The sequence below is a fragment of the Equus caballus genome, chromosome 3 (genome assembly GCF_041296265.1).
Source record: "Equus caballus isolate H_3958 breed thoroughbred chromosome 3, TB-T2T, whole genome shotgun sequence".
Taxonomy (NCBI): domain Eukaryota; kingdom Metazoa; phylum Chordata; class Mammalia; order Perissodactyla; family Equidae; genus Equus; species Equus caballus.
The window spans coordinates 18,852,946-18,873,267 of NC_091686.1; the positions used below are offsets into that span (position 1 = coordinate 18,852,946).

Below are 20,322 nucleotides of genomic sequence, written 5' to 3' on the forward strand. Positions count from 1 at the left end.
CAGCAAAAAAAAAACCCAAAAAAAACCAAGCCCAGGCTAGACTGCTGGAGTATCATGGCCCAGTCACCCCTCTTGCCCAGTCAAAAGCCAGCCAACTGCCAGGCATGTGAATGAGGCCATCCTAGACCTGCAGGCCACCAACTGACCTGCTGGCTGACTGTAGATACAACAGTGAGCCCAGTCGAGATTAGCCAAGCCTGCTCAGATCAGCAGAACTGCCCACTGGCCCACAGACTCATGAGCAATTGTTTCAAGCCACTGAGTTTTGAGATGATTTATTATACAGTAATAGCTAACTAATACAGCCATTTAAAGAGAGGACAAGGTGGGAGACTGTTGGGATGACCCCAGTGTTTTAGAGGAAAGAACACTGAGTTAGCAAGCATCTATTCAATGCTTACTGTGTGCTGAGCATTTTAACTTAATCCTTACAACAACCTTTAGAGGTTGGTCGGTACTTCTATTGTTCCCATCCTGCAGATGAGAAAACTGAGACAGAGTGGTAAATAATTTGCTCAGGATCTCACAGCTAGTAAGTGGCAGGCATTCAGCCAATTAACAAGTCAGGATGTGGGAAGCAAGAAGTGGAGTCCAGAAAGCTACCTTGTGAACCCACTTGGGGCAGAAGATGGCAATTCAGAAGCCTGATGATAGAGGTACTTCCCCACTGAGCAGTCAGTCAGAGGGTGGCATTTTGGGGAAATGAGTTCTTTAAAGAGACAGAACAATAATACTAATTGAATTTACAAATATTGGTTTCTTTACTAAACCTTGTTTATGTTTATTAGGTAAATAAGAATCTCCTCGGAGCCCAGTGAATCAGGAGCAGACCAGGGGGTACAGAGTTAGATGCTGTATTAGTCAGTGTTCTCCAGAGAAACAGAACCAAGAGGATGTGAATATATAGAGAAAGAGACTTATCTTAAGGAACTGGCTCACACAATTGTGGAGGCTCGGTGGGTCCAAAATCTGATAGGGGAGGCCAGTTGGCTGGAGATTCAGGAAAAAGTTGCAGTTCAAGTCCAAAGGCATTCTATTGGCAAACTAGGAAGAGCCGGTGTTGCAGATGGAGTCCAAAGGCAGTCTGCTGGCAGAATTTCTTCTTTTCTCAGGGGAGGTCAGCCATTTGTTCTATTCAGGACTTCAACTGATTGGATGAGACCCACCCAAATTATGGAAGGCCATCTATTTTACTCAATGTCCACCGATTTAAATGTAAATCTCATCCAAAACACCCTCACAGAAACATCCAGAACGATGTTTGGCCCAATATCTGGGCACTGTGGTCTAGCCAAGCCGACACATAAAATTAACCATCGCCAATGCCAAAGGAGGAGGTTAATGCCACTAAGAAGAAGTGACCTCTGGTTTGGGGACATGGAGGTTGTTGGTGGCCAGAGTGGATTCAGTGCAGTGAATACTCAAGATTAGCCAGTGGGGGGTGAAGAAAGAAGGAGGAACGAGGGGTGGCAGGGTGGGCAGAAGCTCTTTTGTGAAGGGGAAGTGTGCCATGAGGCAGGAGCTTGAGGAAAACATGGAGTTGGAGGAGGGCTACTTAGTTTCCTTTTTCTAATGGAGATGCTAGAGCAGCGTGTTTTTCAACTTGTGGGTGTTGATCCCATATCGGGTCAATTCAATGGGTAGTAACCAGCACTTTAAAAAAAAAAAAGGAAGTAGAACAGAAAAGAAACAATAGAACACGTCACACATAGTAAGAGTAAGCAGTGTTTCATGAAACTTTTGTGTCCTCACTTCTAACACCATAAATTCGTTTTGCCTATACTTAAATTTATGTAAATAGAATCATAATGCTGTGTACTCTCCTGTGTCTGGATTCTTTCACTCAACATTATGTCTGTGAGATTCAACCACGTTATTGCAAGTCACTGCAGCCCATTCATTCTCAGTGCTGTGCAGTGTTCCACTGGGTGAATATATCAATCGATTGATCCATTCTACTGTTGAAGCCCTTGAAGAGGATGCAGTCTTGGCAATAGCCCGAGAAAAGAATGCAATAATGGGCAGCTGGCACTTTTTCGATATTGTTATCTGAGTCACTAGGCCCTACCCACCTAGGGGTAAAGATAGAGTCGCCATGATAGGTGCAGAACATAGAACGGGGAAGATTTAGATGAGATGAGATGAGACTATGACCAAAAAGGTGGATGCTTTCTCAAGATCCCATAGCTCCATGGGTTACCTTTATACTAGTGTCTACTATGCATTATAGAAAATGTCTGTTCATTTGTCTGTCTCCCCACTAGCTAGCGGAGGAGACTAAGTCTTAATCATTGCTGAATACCCATCCCTGAGCCAAGCCTGAGGCTGGCACACAGTGGGCACTTGGGAAATGCTTGTTGAACTGAACTAGGTTTGGGTCAGTTCAGGAGAGCCTTCATTGCCAGGCTAAAGAGTTTGCACTCAATACTCAAAGGCAACGGCAGCCATTGAAGGTTTTTGAGCATGAGGAGGTCTTAATCTGAAGAGTGTTTTAGAAAAATTAACCTGAGCAGCAGCAGCGAGGAGGAGGACGTTTGGACAGAGAGAAACTGCAGGTGGGGTGGGGGAAGTGGGGCCGGTTACGGAAGGACAGTTAAGAAGCTGCTGCAGACATGAATAAGGACCTGAACTAGGGTCCTGGAGGAGGGAACAGAAAGGAAAGGACCAACTCGGATCATATTTCTTTTTTTTAAATATGGAATATGAACTCATTTTTATATAACCATGCATTATTTGTGTGTATTTCAAAATATAATATATGTGAAGAATCTTATAAATCACTGGACTTGACACTAGTCAGCTGAAGAGGCTTCTGGGGTAAATGGTGTTGTGCATGAATGTGTGTTTTCTTAATAAAATTGTGTACTATTTTTTATCCTTACAAAAAACCCTGTGATGTAGGATGTTGTTAGCTCCACTTTCCAGATGAGGAAACTGACGCTCAGAGAAAGTTTGAATCACTTACTAAAGGTCGTACAACCAATACTCTTGACGACTCCATCAGCCCTTCCCCAGGGATGCTGTGAAGAAATAATCAAAGAGGTTTCATGATTATGGATGGGGGAGGGGAGGGGGAAGAAAAGAGGAAGGGATTAACAATGACTAGGATGACTACTGGGGGTAAGCAGGATGCAGTCTGTGCAGAAACTTATATTTAATAATGTACACCTGAAATTTACACAATGTTATAAGCCAATATGACCTCAATAAAATAATTAAATTAAAAAATTGGACTACAGAAGGGAAAACTGAAAAAAAAAAAAAAAGACCAGGACACTTTGAGCCTGACCAAGTGGAAAATAATCAACAAGTCAGGAGGGAGTGCTGGATTACTGGGGGAAGATTTAAGCTAAAAGAATGAATGTCTAGTGATGGAATTTGGAGCATCAGATCAGGGCTTAGAGGAAGGTGTGTAAGTGCACTCTTTGCTAGCTGGTCCTGCCACTGAGGACCTGAAGCGCCCTAGCAACTGGGCATTTTCAAGAGAAAAAAATTCATCCCCACACTTTCAGGCCAGTGGTGTGTTCCTCTGGGTACTTGGGTCCTTCTGCATCAGCAGCTTATACTTTCTGTGGCTCAGACTATGTGCACTGATTGATTGACCAAGCTTAAAAGGCTTGCTGTTGAATTTGAGATCTCAGGCTTCCAGCCTCTATAGGTCGTCGACAAAGACCAGAAGGCTTGGCATGAACACAAGGTTATTATTCACCCGAGAAGACATTATAAACCACAAGAACGCAAGCCCAGCAGGCAGGAATGGCCACCCAGCTCACTAGGCACGCTATGTCCTCATCCATCCATCCAGAATGATTCATAATTAAATCTGCAGTAGGCAGGAGGCAAACTAGAGTTTTGTGTAAACTGGCATGGGGGGAGCACTTTGAATACAACTCAATTTCAAAGTTTTAGAGCTTCAGAACTTGAAATGCTTGTGACATTTCAAGTTGAGGCTGTTCCTCCCTACCCTTCACTGGGACCATCTCCTGGGAGGGAGAATACCCAAAGCGAAAAAAGTCATTGGGTTACTAGGTGTATTAGTCAGGATTCTTTAGAGAAACAGAAGCAATAGAATAGCTATTAGATACATAGAATGAGACTTGTTACGAGGGATTGGCTCACAGGATTGTGGAGGCTGAGAAGTCCCACAATGCGCTGCCTGCAAGCTAGAGGCCCAGGAAAGCCAGTGATGGAGTTCCAATCCAAACCCCAAGTCCTGAGAAATAGGGAGGGGCAATGGTGTAAGTCCCAGTCCGAGTCTTAAGGCCGGAGAACCAGGAGTGCCAGTGTCCGAGGGCGGAAGATGGATGTCCCAGCTCCAGAAGAAAACAAATTCACCCTTTCTCTGCCTTTTTGTTCCAGGCAGGCCCTCAGTGGATTGGATGATGTCCACCAGCACTGGCGAAGGCTGTCTTCTTTACTCAGTCTCCTGAGTCAAATGCTAATCGCTTCCAGAAGCGCCCTCGCAGACACACTCAGAAATGATGTTTTACCAGCTATCTGGGCATCCCTTAGCCCAGTCATGTTGACACAAAATTAACTATCACACTAAGTAAGGTGTAGGTTTGGAAAACAGTAGCACTGAAGATGCAGTATGCTCAGGCCCCATGTATGCTTCCAGTTAAATATATCTAGGGGGAAAAAAAGTCAACATATGGGCAGAGGACATAAAGGAAATTCAAATAGCATGTAACCATATTACAGGGCCACCATGTTGCACAACTCTGGGGGCAGCACTCACATCAAATTCTATTCCCAGAGATGCACATCGTAATGGTCTGTAAAAGAGGATGTTGAGTCTTTCCTATGATGAGAGAAATGCCAATTAAAACAACAAGGGACTGTTTTTCATGGATTGGATTGGTAAAGCTCAAAGAGTTGATGGGATCGTGTGTGCTGGGAGTGTCATTTGGTACCACCCCCACGGTGGGTGTAGTAAATGCTGTGGATTGACTCTCAACCTGGCTCATTCCACCTTCTTCTAGTGGGAGATGTAGGAAAGCTAAACCCTACACTTCCCAGTCTCCCTTGCTGTTAGAGTTCCACCCACAATGAATGAGAGTCCTTGTTGTCCACATCCTTGCCAGCATTTGGCATTATCAGCATTCTGGACTTTGGCCATTGTAATAGGTGTGTAGTGGTATCTCATTGTCGTTTTAATTTGCATTTCCCTGATGACATGTCGTGTGGAGCATCTTCTCGTATGCTTATTTTCCACTTGTGTATCTTCTTCTCAGGTCTTTTGCCCATTTCTCAGTTGGATTGTTTGTTTTCTTGTTGCTGAATTTTTCAAGTTTTTTTGTATATTTTGGATAACAGTCCTTTAGCAGATGTATATCTTTTGCGAATACAGTCTGAGTTGTCTTTTCATTTTCTTGAAGTTGTCTTTCACAGAGCAGAAGTTTTTAGTTTTAATGAAGTCAGCTTATTCTTTCTTTCATGGATAATGCCTTTGGTGTTGTATCTAAAAAGTCATTGCAGGGGCCAGCCCGGTGGTGCATCAGTTAAGTTCACACGTTCCGTTTCAGCGGCCCGGGGTTTGCTGATTCGGATCCCAGGTTTGGACATGGCACTGCTTGGCAAGCCATGCTCTGGTAGGTGTCCCACATATAAAGTAGAGGAAGATGGGCACGGATGTTAGCTCAGCGCTAGTCTTCCTCAAAAATAATAAATAAAAATAAAAGTCATTGCCAAACCCAAGGTCATCTAGATTTTCTCCTATGTTATCTTCTATTAGTTTTATAGATTTGCATTTTACCTTTAGGTCTGTGATCCATTTTTTTTTTTTGAGGAAGATTAGCCCTGAGCTAACTGCTGCCAATCCTCCTCTTTTTGCTGAGGAAGACTGGCCCTGAGCTAACATCCGTGCCCATCTTCCTTTACTTTATACGTGGGATGCATACCACAGCATGGCTTGCTACGTGGTGCCACGTCTGTACCTGGGATCTGAATCAGCGAACCCCGGGCCGCCAAAGCAGAACATGTGCATTTAACTGCTGCATCACCGGGCCAGCCCCCTGTGATCCATTTTGAGTTAATTTTTGTGAAGGGTATAAGATCTGTGTCTATATATATATTTTTTTGGGGGGGGGGAGCGGCTGAGGCAAATTTGGCCTGAGCTAACATCTGTGCCAGTATTCCTCTATTTTGTACTTGGATCACTGCCTCAGCATGGCCGCCAACAAGTGGTGTAGGTCCACACCTGGGAACTGAACCCAGGCCACTGAAGCAGAGCACACCAAACTTAACCACTAGGCCGTGGGACTGGCCCCTATAATCATTTTTTTTGCATATGGATGTCCAATTGTACTAGCACCATTCGTTAAAAAGACTATTCTTTTCTGGCTGGCCCCGTGGCCGAGTGGTTAAGTTCGCGCGCTCCGCTGCAGGCGGCCCAGTGTTTCGTTAGTTCGAATCCTGGGCGCGGACATGGCACTGCTCATCAGACCACGCTGAGGCAGCGTCCCACATGCCACAACTAGAAGAACCCACAACGAAGAATACACAACTATGTACCGGGGGGCTTTGGGGAGAAAAAGGAAAAAATAAAATCTTTAAAAAAAAAAAAAAAAAGACTATTCTTTTCTCCATTGTGTTGCCTTTGCTCCTTTGTCAAAGTCAGTTGACTATATTTACATGGGTTTATTTCTGGACTCTCTGCTCTTTCCTACTGATCTATTTGTCCATGCTTTTCTAATACCACACTATCTTGATTACTGTAGGTTAACGTTAAGTCTTGAAGTCAGGTAGTGTCAGTCCTCCAACTTTGTTCTTCTCCTGCAACATTGTGTTGGCTATTCTGGGTCTTTTGCCTCTCCATATAAACTTTAGAATCAGTTTATCAGTATTCACAGAATAACTTGCTAGGATTTTGATTGGGATTGCATTGAATCTATAGATCAAGTTGGGAAGAACTAACACCTTGAGAATATTGAGTCTTCCAATCCATGAACATGGAATATTTCTCCTTTATTTAGTTCTTTGATTTCTTTCATCAGAATTTTGTAGTTTTTTTCATATAGATCTTGTACTTATTTTGTTAGATTTATATCTCAGTATTTCACTTTGTGGAGTACTAATGTAAATGCTATTGTGTTTCTAATTTCAAATTCCACTTGTTCATTGCTGATGTATAGGAAAGCAGTTAACTTTTTTTACATAAACCTTGTATCCTGCAACCTTGCTAAAATCACATATTAGTTCCAGAATTTTTTTGTTGATTCTTTCTGATTTTCTATATAGACAATCATATCATCTCCAAACAAAGGCAATTTTATTTCTTCCTTCCCACCGTGTGTCCTTTTTATTTCCTTCTCTTGTCTTGTTGCATTAGTTAGGACTTCCAGTATGATGTTGAAAAGCAGCGCTAAGAGGGGACTCCTTGCCTTGTTTCTGATCTTAGTGGGAAAGCTTCAAGTTTCTTACCATTAAGTATGATGTTAGCTGCAGGTGTTTTGTAGATACTACTTACTCAGTTGAAGAAGTTCCCCTCTATTCCTATCTTACTGAGAATTTTTATCATGAGTGGATGTTGAACTTTGTCAAATGCTTTTTCTGCATCTATTGATATGATCATGTGATTTTTTTTCTTTAGCCTGTTGATGTGATGGATTACATTAATTGATTTTCAAATGTCGAACCAGCCTTGCATACCTGGGATAAATCCCAATTGGTTATGATGTACAGTTCTTACACATTGTTGGACTCAATTTGGTAATGTTTTGTTGAGGATTTTTGCATCTATGTTCATGGGAGATATTGGTCTGTAGTTTTCTTTTTTTGTAATATCTTTGTCTGATTGGGTATTAGGGTAATACTAGCCTTGTAGAATGAGTTAGGAAGTATTCTCTTTGTTTCTATCTTCTGAAAGAGATTGTAGTGAATTGGTATATTTTCTTCCTTAAATGTTTGGTAGAATTCACCCGTAAACCCATCTGGGTCTGATGCTTTCTGTTTTTGAAAGTTATCAATTTTGATTCAATTTCTTTGATTGATATAGGCCTATTCAGATTGTCTATTTCTTCTTGTGTGAGTTTTGGCAGAGTGTGTCTTTCAGGGAGTTGGTCTGTTTCATCTAGGTTATCATATTTGGGGACATAGTGTTGTTAATAGTATTCCTTGATTATCTTTTTTTTTTTTTTAAGATTTTATTTTTCCTTTTTCTCCCCAAAGCCCCCTGGTACATAGTTGTATATTTTGAGTTGTGGGTCTTTCTATTTGTGGCATGGGGGACACCACCTTGGCATGCCTTGATGAGTGGTGCCATGTTCGTGCCCAGGATCTGAACTGGCGAAATCCTGAGCCCCCAAAGCTGAGTGTGCGAACTTAACCACTCGGCCATGGGGCCAGCCCCTGACTATCCTTTTAATGTCCATAGGATCTGTAGTGATGTCCCCTCTTTCATTTCTGATATTGGTAATGTGTATCCTCTCTCTTTTTTTCTTAGTTATATCCTGGCTAGAGTCTTATTGATTTTATTGATCTTTTCAAAGAACCAGGTTTCATTGATTTTCTCTATTGATTTCCCATCCCTTGTCACTGTTGTCATTCATTTGACTTACACATAAGCATATATATGTAAGCATACATAGTCAAATACATTGTTGCTATTTATTATTTTGAACAAACTGTTATCTGTAGATCAATTAAGAATAAGAAAAAGTTGGGGCCAGCCCGGTGGTGCAGCAGTTAAGTTCACACGTTCCACTTTGGCAGCCCGGGGTTCGCCAGTTCAGATCCCAGGTTTGGACATGGCACTTCCCTCTTTGTATGGGCTAAATTCCATGGTCCATTATTATAGACCTCCTTATACTCCTTTATAGATCTCAACTTCCTTGCCCTTCTGCTTTACTCAACTGGAAAATATCATTAAATCCAACTCTTCAACTCTGCACCTGCACCCATGCAGCAGATCAGGACTGGGGAAAACTTAGACCATATTAATTTGTCTCAAATGCCTGACCATTCACTTCAGATGGACCCCCCAGGTTGCTTGGCAGTCTTCCTGCATTTCTTAGACCATTCACTTTCCTAGATTGTTTCATACCTTTTCCTCCCTCTTCTAATTTACAACACTTCCTCCACCCGCTGTGCTCACTCTCAGCTGATGATTTCATCAGAAAAGAGCTTCCGCAGTCTCACACATGAGCATGCCCCCAAGTCTTGGCACCTATGGCCGTGTGCTCCACCTTCATTCCTGTAACAATGACTGTCTGTGCTCCTTTTTTAAGACCAGCCCCTTGTTTAGCACTAGAGCCCAATCCCTCTTTCCCACCAGACCCATAGTGTCGATAACCCCTCCTCCCTTTCTCCTGCATCATCACCCCTCCACCCACTGAACTTTCCCGTCAACCTTCAGTTATGCCGTAATTTATCAATGTTAAATAAACAAAACCCTATCTTAGCAATGGATAGATAAATGGACATTTATGTGGTAAGGCAAGTATGGTAAAATGTTGGTACTAGAATCCAGGTGGTGGGTCTATGTGTTCACTATAAAATTCTATCAACTTTTTGGTGTGTTTGAAAATTTTCATTAATAAAATGTTGGGGGAAAATTCCTGTCTTGATCACACATCTCTCTCTTGCTGTTACCCTGCTCCCCAACCCCGCAGAACTCCTGAACAGCTTGTCTGAACATGTGTCTGCAGTTTCTCTCCACCATTCTTTCTCATACCAACTCTAATCAAACTTTTGCCCCAACAGTCTACCAAAATGTCTCTTAATAAAGCTCACCAGCGATTTCCACTTTAGGAAACTGACTGGTCATTTATCAGTCCTATCTTGCTCAACCTATCAGCGGTAGAATTTAACTCTCACGCTGATCACTCCTTGCTCCCTACAGAACTTTCTTTCCTTAATTCCAGGATAGCACTCTTTCCTCCATTTCCTCCTACCTCCTCAGTCTGCTTTGTTGTTTTCTCTTCATCTGTTTAACCTCTCAAAGTTGAAACGCATGAGGGCTCAGTGCTTAAACATTTTCTCTATCTACACTCCCTCCCTTGGTTATCTCCTGCATTTTCATGGATTTAATTGCTATAGGATTATTCCCAAATTTATATCTCTAGTCTGAACCCCTGTCCTCTATTCCAAACTCATGTATCCAACTGCCTACTCGACATCTCCAGCTGGATGTCTATGAGGCATCTCAAACTTAACATGACCACAGACGAATTCCTGGTTGTGGTAATTGTTATAATAATAGTCCCAATGAATCATACTTCCTTTGTGTCCATGCCCTTTTGCAGTGTAAGCATGCATTTCTTTACCCCCTTGAACCTGGGCTGGCCTGTGTCTTGCTTTGACCAACAGAAAGTGATGGGGTGTGAATTCCAGAGCCTAGGCCTTAAGAGGCTTTGCAGCTTTCACCCTCCCACTCCTGGAACCCTGAGACCACCATGGCAAAGAAGTCTAGGCTAGCCCTGGCTCCGGCCATGTAGGGGAGGCTGTCTTGAACCCTCCAGCCCCAGATGGCTTATCAGATAACCTCAGCCACTTGACTAATCGGTTTTGTTTTGCTTTACTGAAACACTGGTCTTCCTCACTATACCTTCTCCTCTGACCATCTTCATCTCTGTAAATGTCAACTCCATTCTTCCGATTGCTCAGGCCCGAAACCTTGGAGTTCCTCAACTTCTCCCTTTTTCTTACACTCACATCTAATCCTTCAGAAAATAGTATATCATTAACTTCAAAATATATCCAGACTCCCATACTTATCACCTCCATCGCTACTACACTGGGACAAGCTCCATGCTGTCTTGCCTGGATTACTACAGGAGCCTCCTTGCTGGCCTCCCTGCTTGCATCCTTGCTCCCCTCCACTGCATTCTCCAACCAGCAGGCAGAGCGAGCCTTTCAGAGGTTAAGTCAAGTCCCACCACACCTCTGCTCAAAAGGTTCCAGGGACTTCACATTTCACTCAGAATAGAAGTTAAAATCCTAACTATGGCAGACGACCCCAAATGATTCGGCCCTCTTGTCTCTCCCATGTCTGTAATCTCACTGTCTTCTTCTCTCCCCCTCATTCACCCTGTTCAGCTACCATAGCGTCTTTGCTGTTCCTTAAACAGGCTAAGTGCCTTCCTATCTCAAGGCCTTTGCACTTGCTCTTCCTTCTGTGTAAAATGGTCTGTGTAAAATGTGGATCTCCCCTAGAGACCCACGTGACTCACTTCAGGTGTCTGCTCAAATGTCACTTTATTGGAGAGGCCTTCCTTGATCATCTAGAGCCCACTACCCCATCCCCTTCCAAAAACCCGAGTTCCATCAGTTTCTAGCCCTCTCACCCTGCTTCGGACTTCACAGCACTCAATACCACCTGACATATTACATTTTTATTTGTTTGCTCATTATCTGTTTTCTCCCACTAGACTATAAACTCCACGAGGACAGGGTCTTTGTTTGGTTGTCCACTCCAGGATCTCTTATTCCTATTACCTAGCAAGTAGAAGGTGTTCAATGTAGTTTTGTTGAATGAATGAAAGCAGAAGGGTATTATATTAGTTTTCTGTTGCTGCTTTCAACAGATTACCACAAACTTGGTGACTTAAGACAACACAAATTTATTTTCCTACAGTTCTGGAGATCAGAAGTCCAAAACAGGTCTCACTGGGCTAAAATCAAGGTTTTGGCAGGGTTACGTTCTTGCCAAGGAAGCTGTAAGGGAGAACTGGTTTCCTTGGCTTTTCCAGCTTCTAGAGGCTGCCCACATTCGTTGAGTCATAGCTCCTTCCCACCTTCAAAGCCAGCAATGGATGATTGAGTCTTCCTCATACGGTATTGCTCTGACTGCTTCCATCGTCACATCTCCTTCTCCAGCTCTGACTCTCCCTCTTTCACAAATAAGGATCCTTGCGATCTCACTGGGCTGACCCAGATAATCCAGGATAATCTACCATCACAAGATCTTTAATTTAAGCATATCTGCAAAGTCCCCTTTACCTGGGAAGATAACATATTCACAGGTGCCAGGGATCAGGATGTGAACATTTTTGGGGGGGGTCATTATCCCACGTCCCACAGGGTATTTACCAAGAAACTAATGAAGCTTAAATTCAGACCTGTTAACACAAGCCCCTCATAAGACCGTGGACGGGGCCCTAACAATGTGTTCACATGGTCATATGTTTTTGAAAATTTACAAATGTAAGATATTTTAACTGTAACTGGTTAAATTTTCTGTCTCTTTCCACTCTGACTTTCCTTCCATCCTACTTTCCCTCCTGTTGGGTGACATGGGCATAGCCATGGGCATTTTGGGAATTTAGTTACTAAGAGGAAGTTGAATTGGGGATATATTTAGTTTGGGTTTAGGGAGATATGTTTATGTGGTGGTAGTAACTTCCGTGTATGGTTAAATTATTGCTACCCTTCTCAGTGTAGTAATGGTTTCTGAAGTACTGATGCTGCCCAATGTTGTGATGTAAAATTGCAAGGTCAGAGGTCTTGTTGTGATATGAACAAATCCTGAGGCATCTGGCTCCAAAATTCTTCCATTCATTTGATATATAAAATGGGAAGCAGATGATTCAGTTCTCATCACCGTGTAGCCAAAACAGAAGTGCTCTCCTGTCAAGAAAATATTTGGGGGGGACTAGGCCCGTGACTGAGTAGTTAAGTTTGTGAGCTCTGCTTTGGTGGCCTGGAGTTTGCTGGTTCGGATCCTGGGTGTGGACATACACACTGCTCATCAAACCATGCTGTGGCAGTGTAGAACATACAAATATACATATACATACAAATGCACCATACACTTCTCTTTTTTTATGATAATCTAGTGAAATAAAATTTATCAGAATTCCTGTGCTTAAAACTGTTGCTGTTTGACACAACAGACAAATATTGATGAAAATAACATAAAACTTACAACATGCCATTACTATGAGGACATCCATATTCAACTGGTTAATGAGTCTCATCAATTCAAAGATTAGTCACTGCACAAGAACATGCAAAACGCCCTAAAATTATTCAGCTTATACAGGAAAGGAATTTGTTAGGGGATTTCCCAAATTTGACTATCTAAAAATTTACTCATTTTTAATGCAAAAATATATTTTACAATTTTAATATATATAAAATAATAAAAATTTACTCATCAAAAATGAGAAGGAAACTTTTCTAAACTGTTAATGATAATCAACAAGTTTTGATCAACTGTGCTAGAAAAAGACTAAATAATCTTTCTTTTCTCTTGATAGAGAATATTATAAAATCATTGTCATATTAAGAGTTTGCAACCTAAAAATGCACGAAACAAAAGGATTAGAGAAAAGTGTCAACACCATTAATTAATAAAAATAATATTTTTATGAATTTTTCTAGTGTTTATGGTATTGGTTAGTTTTTTTAAAATTTGTGGTTTGTAGTAATTCATTTTCTCATTCTAAATAAATACTGGGGGCCGGCCCCATGGCCAGGTGGTTTGGTTCGTGTGCTCTGCTTCAGCGGCCCCAGGTTTTGCTGGTTCAGATCCTGGGCACGGACATGGCACAACTCATCAGGCCATGCTGGGGTGGCATCCCACATGCCACAACTAGAAGGACCCACAACTAAAAATATACAACTATGTACCGGGGGGCTTTGGGGAGAAGAAGGAAAAATAAAATCTTTAAATAAATACTAACTTAGGTACCTAATTTTGTGCTTATAATATTATGAGGGTTTTTTTCTTAAAGAAGGCTTCCTCACCTGTACACCCTTCAGCCTCCTGAAACCTGGATCTGCCTATGAATGAATGAAGGAACCCAAGTTTTGGTCCACAGAAATTTATGCAGGAAGAACCCCCAGGCCTCTTCCTCAGAGGCTCTGGGGGTGATATTGTTACTCTCCTGTGCACCTGGCTGGCCCGGGGGCAGGCAGATGATAAACACAAATGTGAGGCTTTTCGTATGTAAACGTTAACCCAAAGTGCAGATTGAAAGGGAGTTTCAGGCACTAGTTGAGGTGGGAAATTAACTGGTGTGAGCCTGGGGGTCTGGGAACAAAGAACCTGAGAGTGTCCCCAGGGCAGATTTGCATCAGGAGAGAGAAGAGAAGGAAAAGGAGGGACTTGGTTGGGCTGATCCAACCAAGCAAGTTGGTCATTCATTCATTCAACAGATATCTGTTGATCATCTGCTACATACCAGGCCCTGTTCCAGACTCTGGAACAAAACTCTCTACCTTCCTTGTGCTGACTGACACGGCAGGGCTGCGGGTGGCAGAGTAGGAGGGGAGAACAATAAACATAATAAACAGTAAATTATATATTACATTAGGAGGTGAGAAGTGCTAAGGTGAAAAGTAAAGCAGGGTGAGGGATTTGGAAAGTAGTGCGTGATGGGGTGCAGCTTTTAATAGGGAGGTCAGGGAGGGCCTCAAAGGAAGAAGAACCAAGATTTGAGGGACATGACTGAGGGGGCCCTGTGGCTATCTGAGGGAGGAGTGTGGCAGGCAGAGGGAGCAGCATGGGCAAAGGCCCTGTGGCAGAAGTATCCTTGGTATGCTCAAGGAACAGTTCTGAGGCCCACATGCTGAAAAAGAGTGAATGAGGAGGAAGTAGGAGAAAAAATCTGAGAGAGAGCGGGGGTCAGATCTCACAGGGCCTTGTAACCACTGCAAGGACTTTGGCTTTTGCACTGAGGATGGAAGCCATATGAGGATTTTGAGCAGAGCAGTGACGTGATCTGGCTGCTGTGGGAACAGACTATGGGGATAAAGGCAGAAGCAGGGAGAATAGTGGAGACCATTGCCGTAATCGAGAGTGAAAAGGGGTTGGACTCTGGATATGTTTTGAAGATAGAATCAACAGGATTTGGAGGCTGGCCCAGTGGTGCAGCAGTTAAGTACACACATTCTGCTTCGGCGGCCTGGGGTTCGCCAGTTTGGATCCTGGGTGCGGACATGGCACTGCTTGGCAAGCCATGCTGTGGTAGGTGTCCCACATAAAAAGTAGAGGAAGATGGGCATGGATGTTAGCTCGGGGCCAGTCTTCCTCAGCAAAAAAAAAAAGAGGAGGATTGGCAGCAGTTAGCTCAGGGCTAATGTTCCTCAAAAAAAAAAAAAAAAAAAGACTTCACAGGATTTGCTGGATTGGATGTGAGAAAAAGAAAAGACGGCAGTGGGGGTCACCTTGAGCTTTATGGCCTGAGCAACTGGACTGAGTTAACCGTCATTGAGGTGGGGAAGACTAAGTGGGAACAGAAGGAAGACTAATTCTGGGATCCCTGGGATGAGCTACAAGGGCCAGAGGAGGTTCCACCTCAACGATAACTGAGCCTGTGGTGTGCCAGAGGCTGACTCTGTCAGGGTGAAATTAAGATCCCCTGAAGGCAGAACAGGTGACCCCTGCTTAGGAAGCCATTTCCACCCTGTTCACACACTTGTGGTTGGTGAATGAACCCACCGCCAGCTATTTGTTAAAGGGGATGCTCTTGAGCATTTTCAGTTGTAGAAGGTCGGATTGGACACAGGCAAAGATTGTCTTAGAATAAGTAATGCTTATATACCACATAAAAAACAAATTGCGAGAATTGCAAACATATGTCCACATAAGAACCTGTATATAAATATTCACGGCAGCATTATTCAGGATAGGCAAAAGGTGGATTCAACCCAAATGTCCATCAACTGATGAATGGATAAACACAATGTGATGCATCCATACAATGGAATATTACTTGAAAAGAAAAAGAAATGAAGTACTGGTATACCCTACAACATGGATGAACCTTGAAAACATTATTCAAAGTAAAAGAAGCCAGTCACTGAAGACATATATTGTATGATTCTGTTTGTCCAGGATAGAGAAATCTGTAAAGACAGCAGATTGGTGGTTTCCTGATAACGGAGAGTTTGGGAGGAGATGAGGAGGGACTCCTAGTGGGTACAGAGCTCCTTTTTTAGGGTGACAGAAGTGTTCTAAAATTGATTATGGGGATGATTAAGTCTGTGAATATACAAAAAATATTGAATTGTGCACTTTAAATTGGGGAATTGTACGGTAGATGAGTTACATCTCAAATAAAGCTGTTATTTTTTAAAAGCTTAAAATAAAAAAAAAAGCGCACACCACAATTTCCCTAAGGGAGCCGTTACTGCAGAACGCCTCATGTGAGCGTGTGTCACAGCCTGACATTGAGACCAATCGGACCACAAATGACTCCAGCCAATCACGTTGGCAATGCTGGGTCACGCGCTGGTCATGCGCTGGGCACACGGAACTGTCGGTACTTAATACTGATCATGGGAGTTTGGACTGACAAAGCTAATTACCCATAGCATTATGTCAGTGATTCAGGGCACAGGCTCTGCAATGAGACAAAGCTGGTTTTGAACCTCAGCTCTGACTTATGACAGCAAGTTAGCCTCTCTCAGCCTCAGTTTCCTCATCTGTAAAATAGAGGTGAAAATACCTATTCCATAGGGTGATTAAGGGAATTAAATGAAATATTATTTGTAGAACAATTAACACAGTTCCTAAAAGTGAGTAAAGGATCAGTAAATGGTAGCTGGCATCATTATTAATGATGTGTTTCAAGCACTGAGCACAGTTCCTGGTCTATGAGGAAATCCTCAAAACACAAAATGATAAAATTATACTTTTCACTGGAAAAAGGTTTACAGGACAGAGTAAACTTTACAGACAAGGACAGAATTTGAAATCTGTTGCTTAAAGACAAAAGTAGGTGACTTTGGAAGACTGCTACTTGCCCGACACCTGGCTTCCACCTGGCTCCTCTGTGGCAAATGCTCACACAGCCTAAAGCATGAGGTTCTGCCCTGGAGCCTCTTGTCCACCTCCACCACATCATTAATGAGCAAATTCAAGCTTCTGGAAGCTTGTAGGAGCATTTGCCAACTAAGAAACTGGAGTTTTTGATGAGGAGCCAAGACAGGAAATGACGTTGCCCCTCGGAGGCATATCTGAGGCAGGGAGCTAGCAAAGAAACTCACAGTAGAAAATAATTGCAATTGGTTATCCCCGGAATGCAGTGGCATTCCAACAGCAGAAAATCTATTAATCTAATCATCACACTATCTGGTTAAAGGAGAAAAATGTAATCATCTCAATACCTGCAGGAAAAGGTAATGGATAAAATTCAATACTCATTTACGATTAAACATTAGTAAACCAGAATTAAAGGAAAATTCCTGTTCCTGACTTATATATATAGTATATGTATCTATATCCTCATATCAAACAGGATACTTAATGGTGAAACAATAGAACGATTCCCAAACCAGGAACAAGGCAAGGATGCTGGCTATCATTCTTACTATTCGATGTGGTAATAGTACCCAACTGATTTTCAGCAAGGGTCCCAAGACCACTCAATGGGGAAAGAATAGTCTTTTCAACAAAGTTGCTGGGACAACTGGACATCCGCATGCAAAAGAATGAAACCAGACCCTTACCTCACACCATATACAAAAATGAACTCAAAATGAAATCAAAGACCTAAATGTAAAAGCTAAAACTATAAAACTCTCAGAAGCAAACATAGGTGTAAATCTTTATGATCTTGGCAATGATTTCTTAGATAAGACACCAAAAGCATGAGCAACCAAAGAAAAAATAGATAAATTGGATTTCATCAAAATAGAAACCTTTTGTGATTTAAAGGACACTATTGACAAAATGAAAAGACAACCCACAGAATGGGAGAAAATATTTGCACATCATATATCTGATAAGGATCTAGAATCCAGAATATATAAAAAACTCTTACAACTCAACAATAAAAAGACAAGTAACCCATTTTTAAAGTGGACAAAGGATTCAAATAGACATTTCTCCAAAGAAGATATGCAAATGGCCAAGAAGCATGTGAAAAGATGCTTAACATCATTAATAATTAGGGATGCAAATCAAAATCATAGTGAAGGCCACTTCACACCCACTAGGATGGCTATGGTTTTAAAAAATGGAAAATAGCGAGTGATGGCAAGGATATGGAGAAATTGGAAACTTTGTACACTGCTGGTAGAAATATAGGTGGTTCGGCTGCTGTGGGAAACAGTTTGGCAACTCCTCAAAAAGGTAAACATAGAATTACCATTGACCCAGCAATTCTACTGTGAGGTATATACCCAAGAGAATTGAAAACATGTGTTTGTACAAAAACTTGTGCATGAATGCTCATAGCAGCATTATTCATAACAGCCAAAAAGCAGAAACAACCCAAATGTCCATCAGCTGATGACTGGATAAACAAAATATGGTTAATCAATACAATGGAATATTATTCAGCCATAGAAAGGAAGGAATTACTGATACATGCTACAATGTGGATGAACCTTGAAAGAAGCCAGGCACAAAAGACCATATATTGTATGATTCCATTTATTTGAAATGTCCAGAACAAGCAAATCCACAGGTGGTTGCTAGGAGCTGAGGAGGGGGGAATAGAAAGTTACTGCTAATGGGTAAGGGGTTTCTTTTTGGGCTAATAAAAATATTCTTTTTTTTTTTTAAGATTTTATTTTTTCCTTTTTCTCCCCAAAGCCCCCCAGTATGTAGTGGTATATTCTTCGTTGTGGGTCCTTCTAGCTGTGGCATGTGGGCCGCAGCCTCAGCGTGGTTTGATGAGCAGTGCCATGTCCACGCCCAGGATTCAAACCAACAAAACACTGGGCCGCCTGCAGCGGAGCCCGCGAACTTAACCACTCGGCCACGGGGCCAGCCCCTGGGCTAATAAAAATATTCTGGGGCTGGCCTGGTGGCGCAGCGGTTAAGTTAGCACGTTCCGCTTCTCGGCGGCCTGGGGTTCGCCAGTTCGGATCCCGGGCGCAGACAAGGTACCGCTTGGCACGCCATGCTGTGGAAGGCGTCCCACGTAAGAGTTAGAGGAAGATGGGCATGGATGTTAGCTCAGGGCCAGTCTTCCTTAGCAAAAAAGCGGAGGATTGTCAGCAGTTAGCTCAAGGCTAATCTTCCTCAAAAAAAAAAAAAAAAATTAAAAAAAATATTCTGGAATTAGATAATAGCGATGGTTGCACAATCTAAAAACTCTTGAATTCACCATTATAAAATGGTGAATTTTATGGATGTGAATTATATCTCAATAAAAAAAATCTTCATATAATTAAGAAACTGAAGTTGAAAAATCAAGTTCCAGCAATTCCACTTCTTGGTACACACTCTAGAGACACTGCCCATCTCGTGCACCAGCAGTATATATAAGGATGCTTACTTTAGTAGATTAAAAATGGCCACAGGGGGCTGGCCCCATGGCCGAATGGTTGGGTTCATGTGTGCCACTGCGGTGGCCCAGGGTTTCACCGGTTCAGATCCCAGGCACAGACATGGCACTGCTCATCAAGCCATGCTGAGGCAGTGCCCCATGTGCCACAACTAGAAGGACCCACAATTAAAAACATACAACTATGTACCAGGGGGCTTTGGGAAAGAAAAAAAAATAAAAAAAAAAATAGCCACAAATTCTTTACAGCCCTTCCCATCAAGAGGTGGGATCTGGGGCTGGCCCGATGGCGCAGTGGTTAAGTTCGCAAGTTCCGCTTCTCGCCGGCCTGGAGTTTGCTGGTTCGGATCCCGGGTGTGAACATGGCCCCACTTGGCAAAAAGCCATGCTGTGGTAGGTGTCCCACGTATAAAGTAGAGGAAGATGGACATGGATGTTAGCTGAGGGCCAGTCTTCCTCAGCAAAAAGAGGAGGATTGGCAGCAGTTAGCTCAGGGCTAATCTTCCTAAAAAAAAAAAAAAAGAAAAAGAAAAGAGGTGGGGTCTATTTTCCCACCCTTTGAATCTGAGCTGGTCTTATACCTCACTTTAAACAGTAGAATTCAGCAGAAGTGACTATTGCCATGTTCTGAACCTAGGTCTCAGAAGACCTTGCAGCTTCTGCTCTGTCTCTCTCCGAACATTTCCACCATCATGTGAAGAAGTCCTGCTGAAGAAAGAGGCCCAGACATCCCAGCTGAGGCTCCAGACGTGTGAGTGAGGCCACCACAGGCCAACCAGCCAAGCTGCCAGCTGACCACAGCCAGTAAGTGAATTCAGGTAAAATCAGAAGAACTATCTTGTCAACCCACAGAATCAGGAGAAAATAAACTACTATTGTTTTAAGCCACTAAGTTTCGGAGATGGTTTGTTACCCAATAATAGCTAATTGATAGAAGACTGAGACTTGCTTGCGCTGTCAAAAACTAGAAAGCCCAAGTGCAGGCTGGATGGTGCAGTAGATAAAAGCCTAGACTTTGACCCCAGACTTGGGCCCTAAATCCCACCCTGCCACTTACCAGCTGTGTGATGATGAGAAATTTATTTGGCTTATCCCTATGTCTTCCTAGATCCTTGTAAGAATCCAAGGGGTTAGTATA

At 42.5% G+C, this 20,322-nt stretch overlaps 1 protein-coding gene across 1 annotated transcript in view; it reads left to right on the plus strand.

The window, feature by feature from the left end:
- ZFP90 (ZFP90 zinc finger protein) overlaps nucleotides 1-20,050 on the plus strand; it is a 68,419-nt gene extending 48,369 nt beyond the window's left edge. Inside the window, exon 5 of the mRNA XM_070263061.1 lies at nucleotides 19,822-20,050. Within this exon, the coding sequence (XP_070119162.1) occupies nucleotides 19,822-19,943 (122 nt within the window). The 3' untranslated portion in view covers nucleotides 19,944-20,050. The remainder of the gene's footprint in view (nucleotides 1-19,821) is intronic.
- Nucleotides 20,051-20,322: the final 272 nt, after the last annotated feature.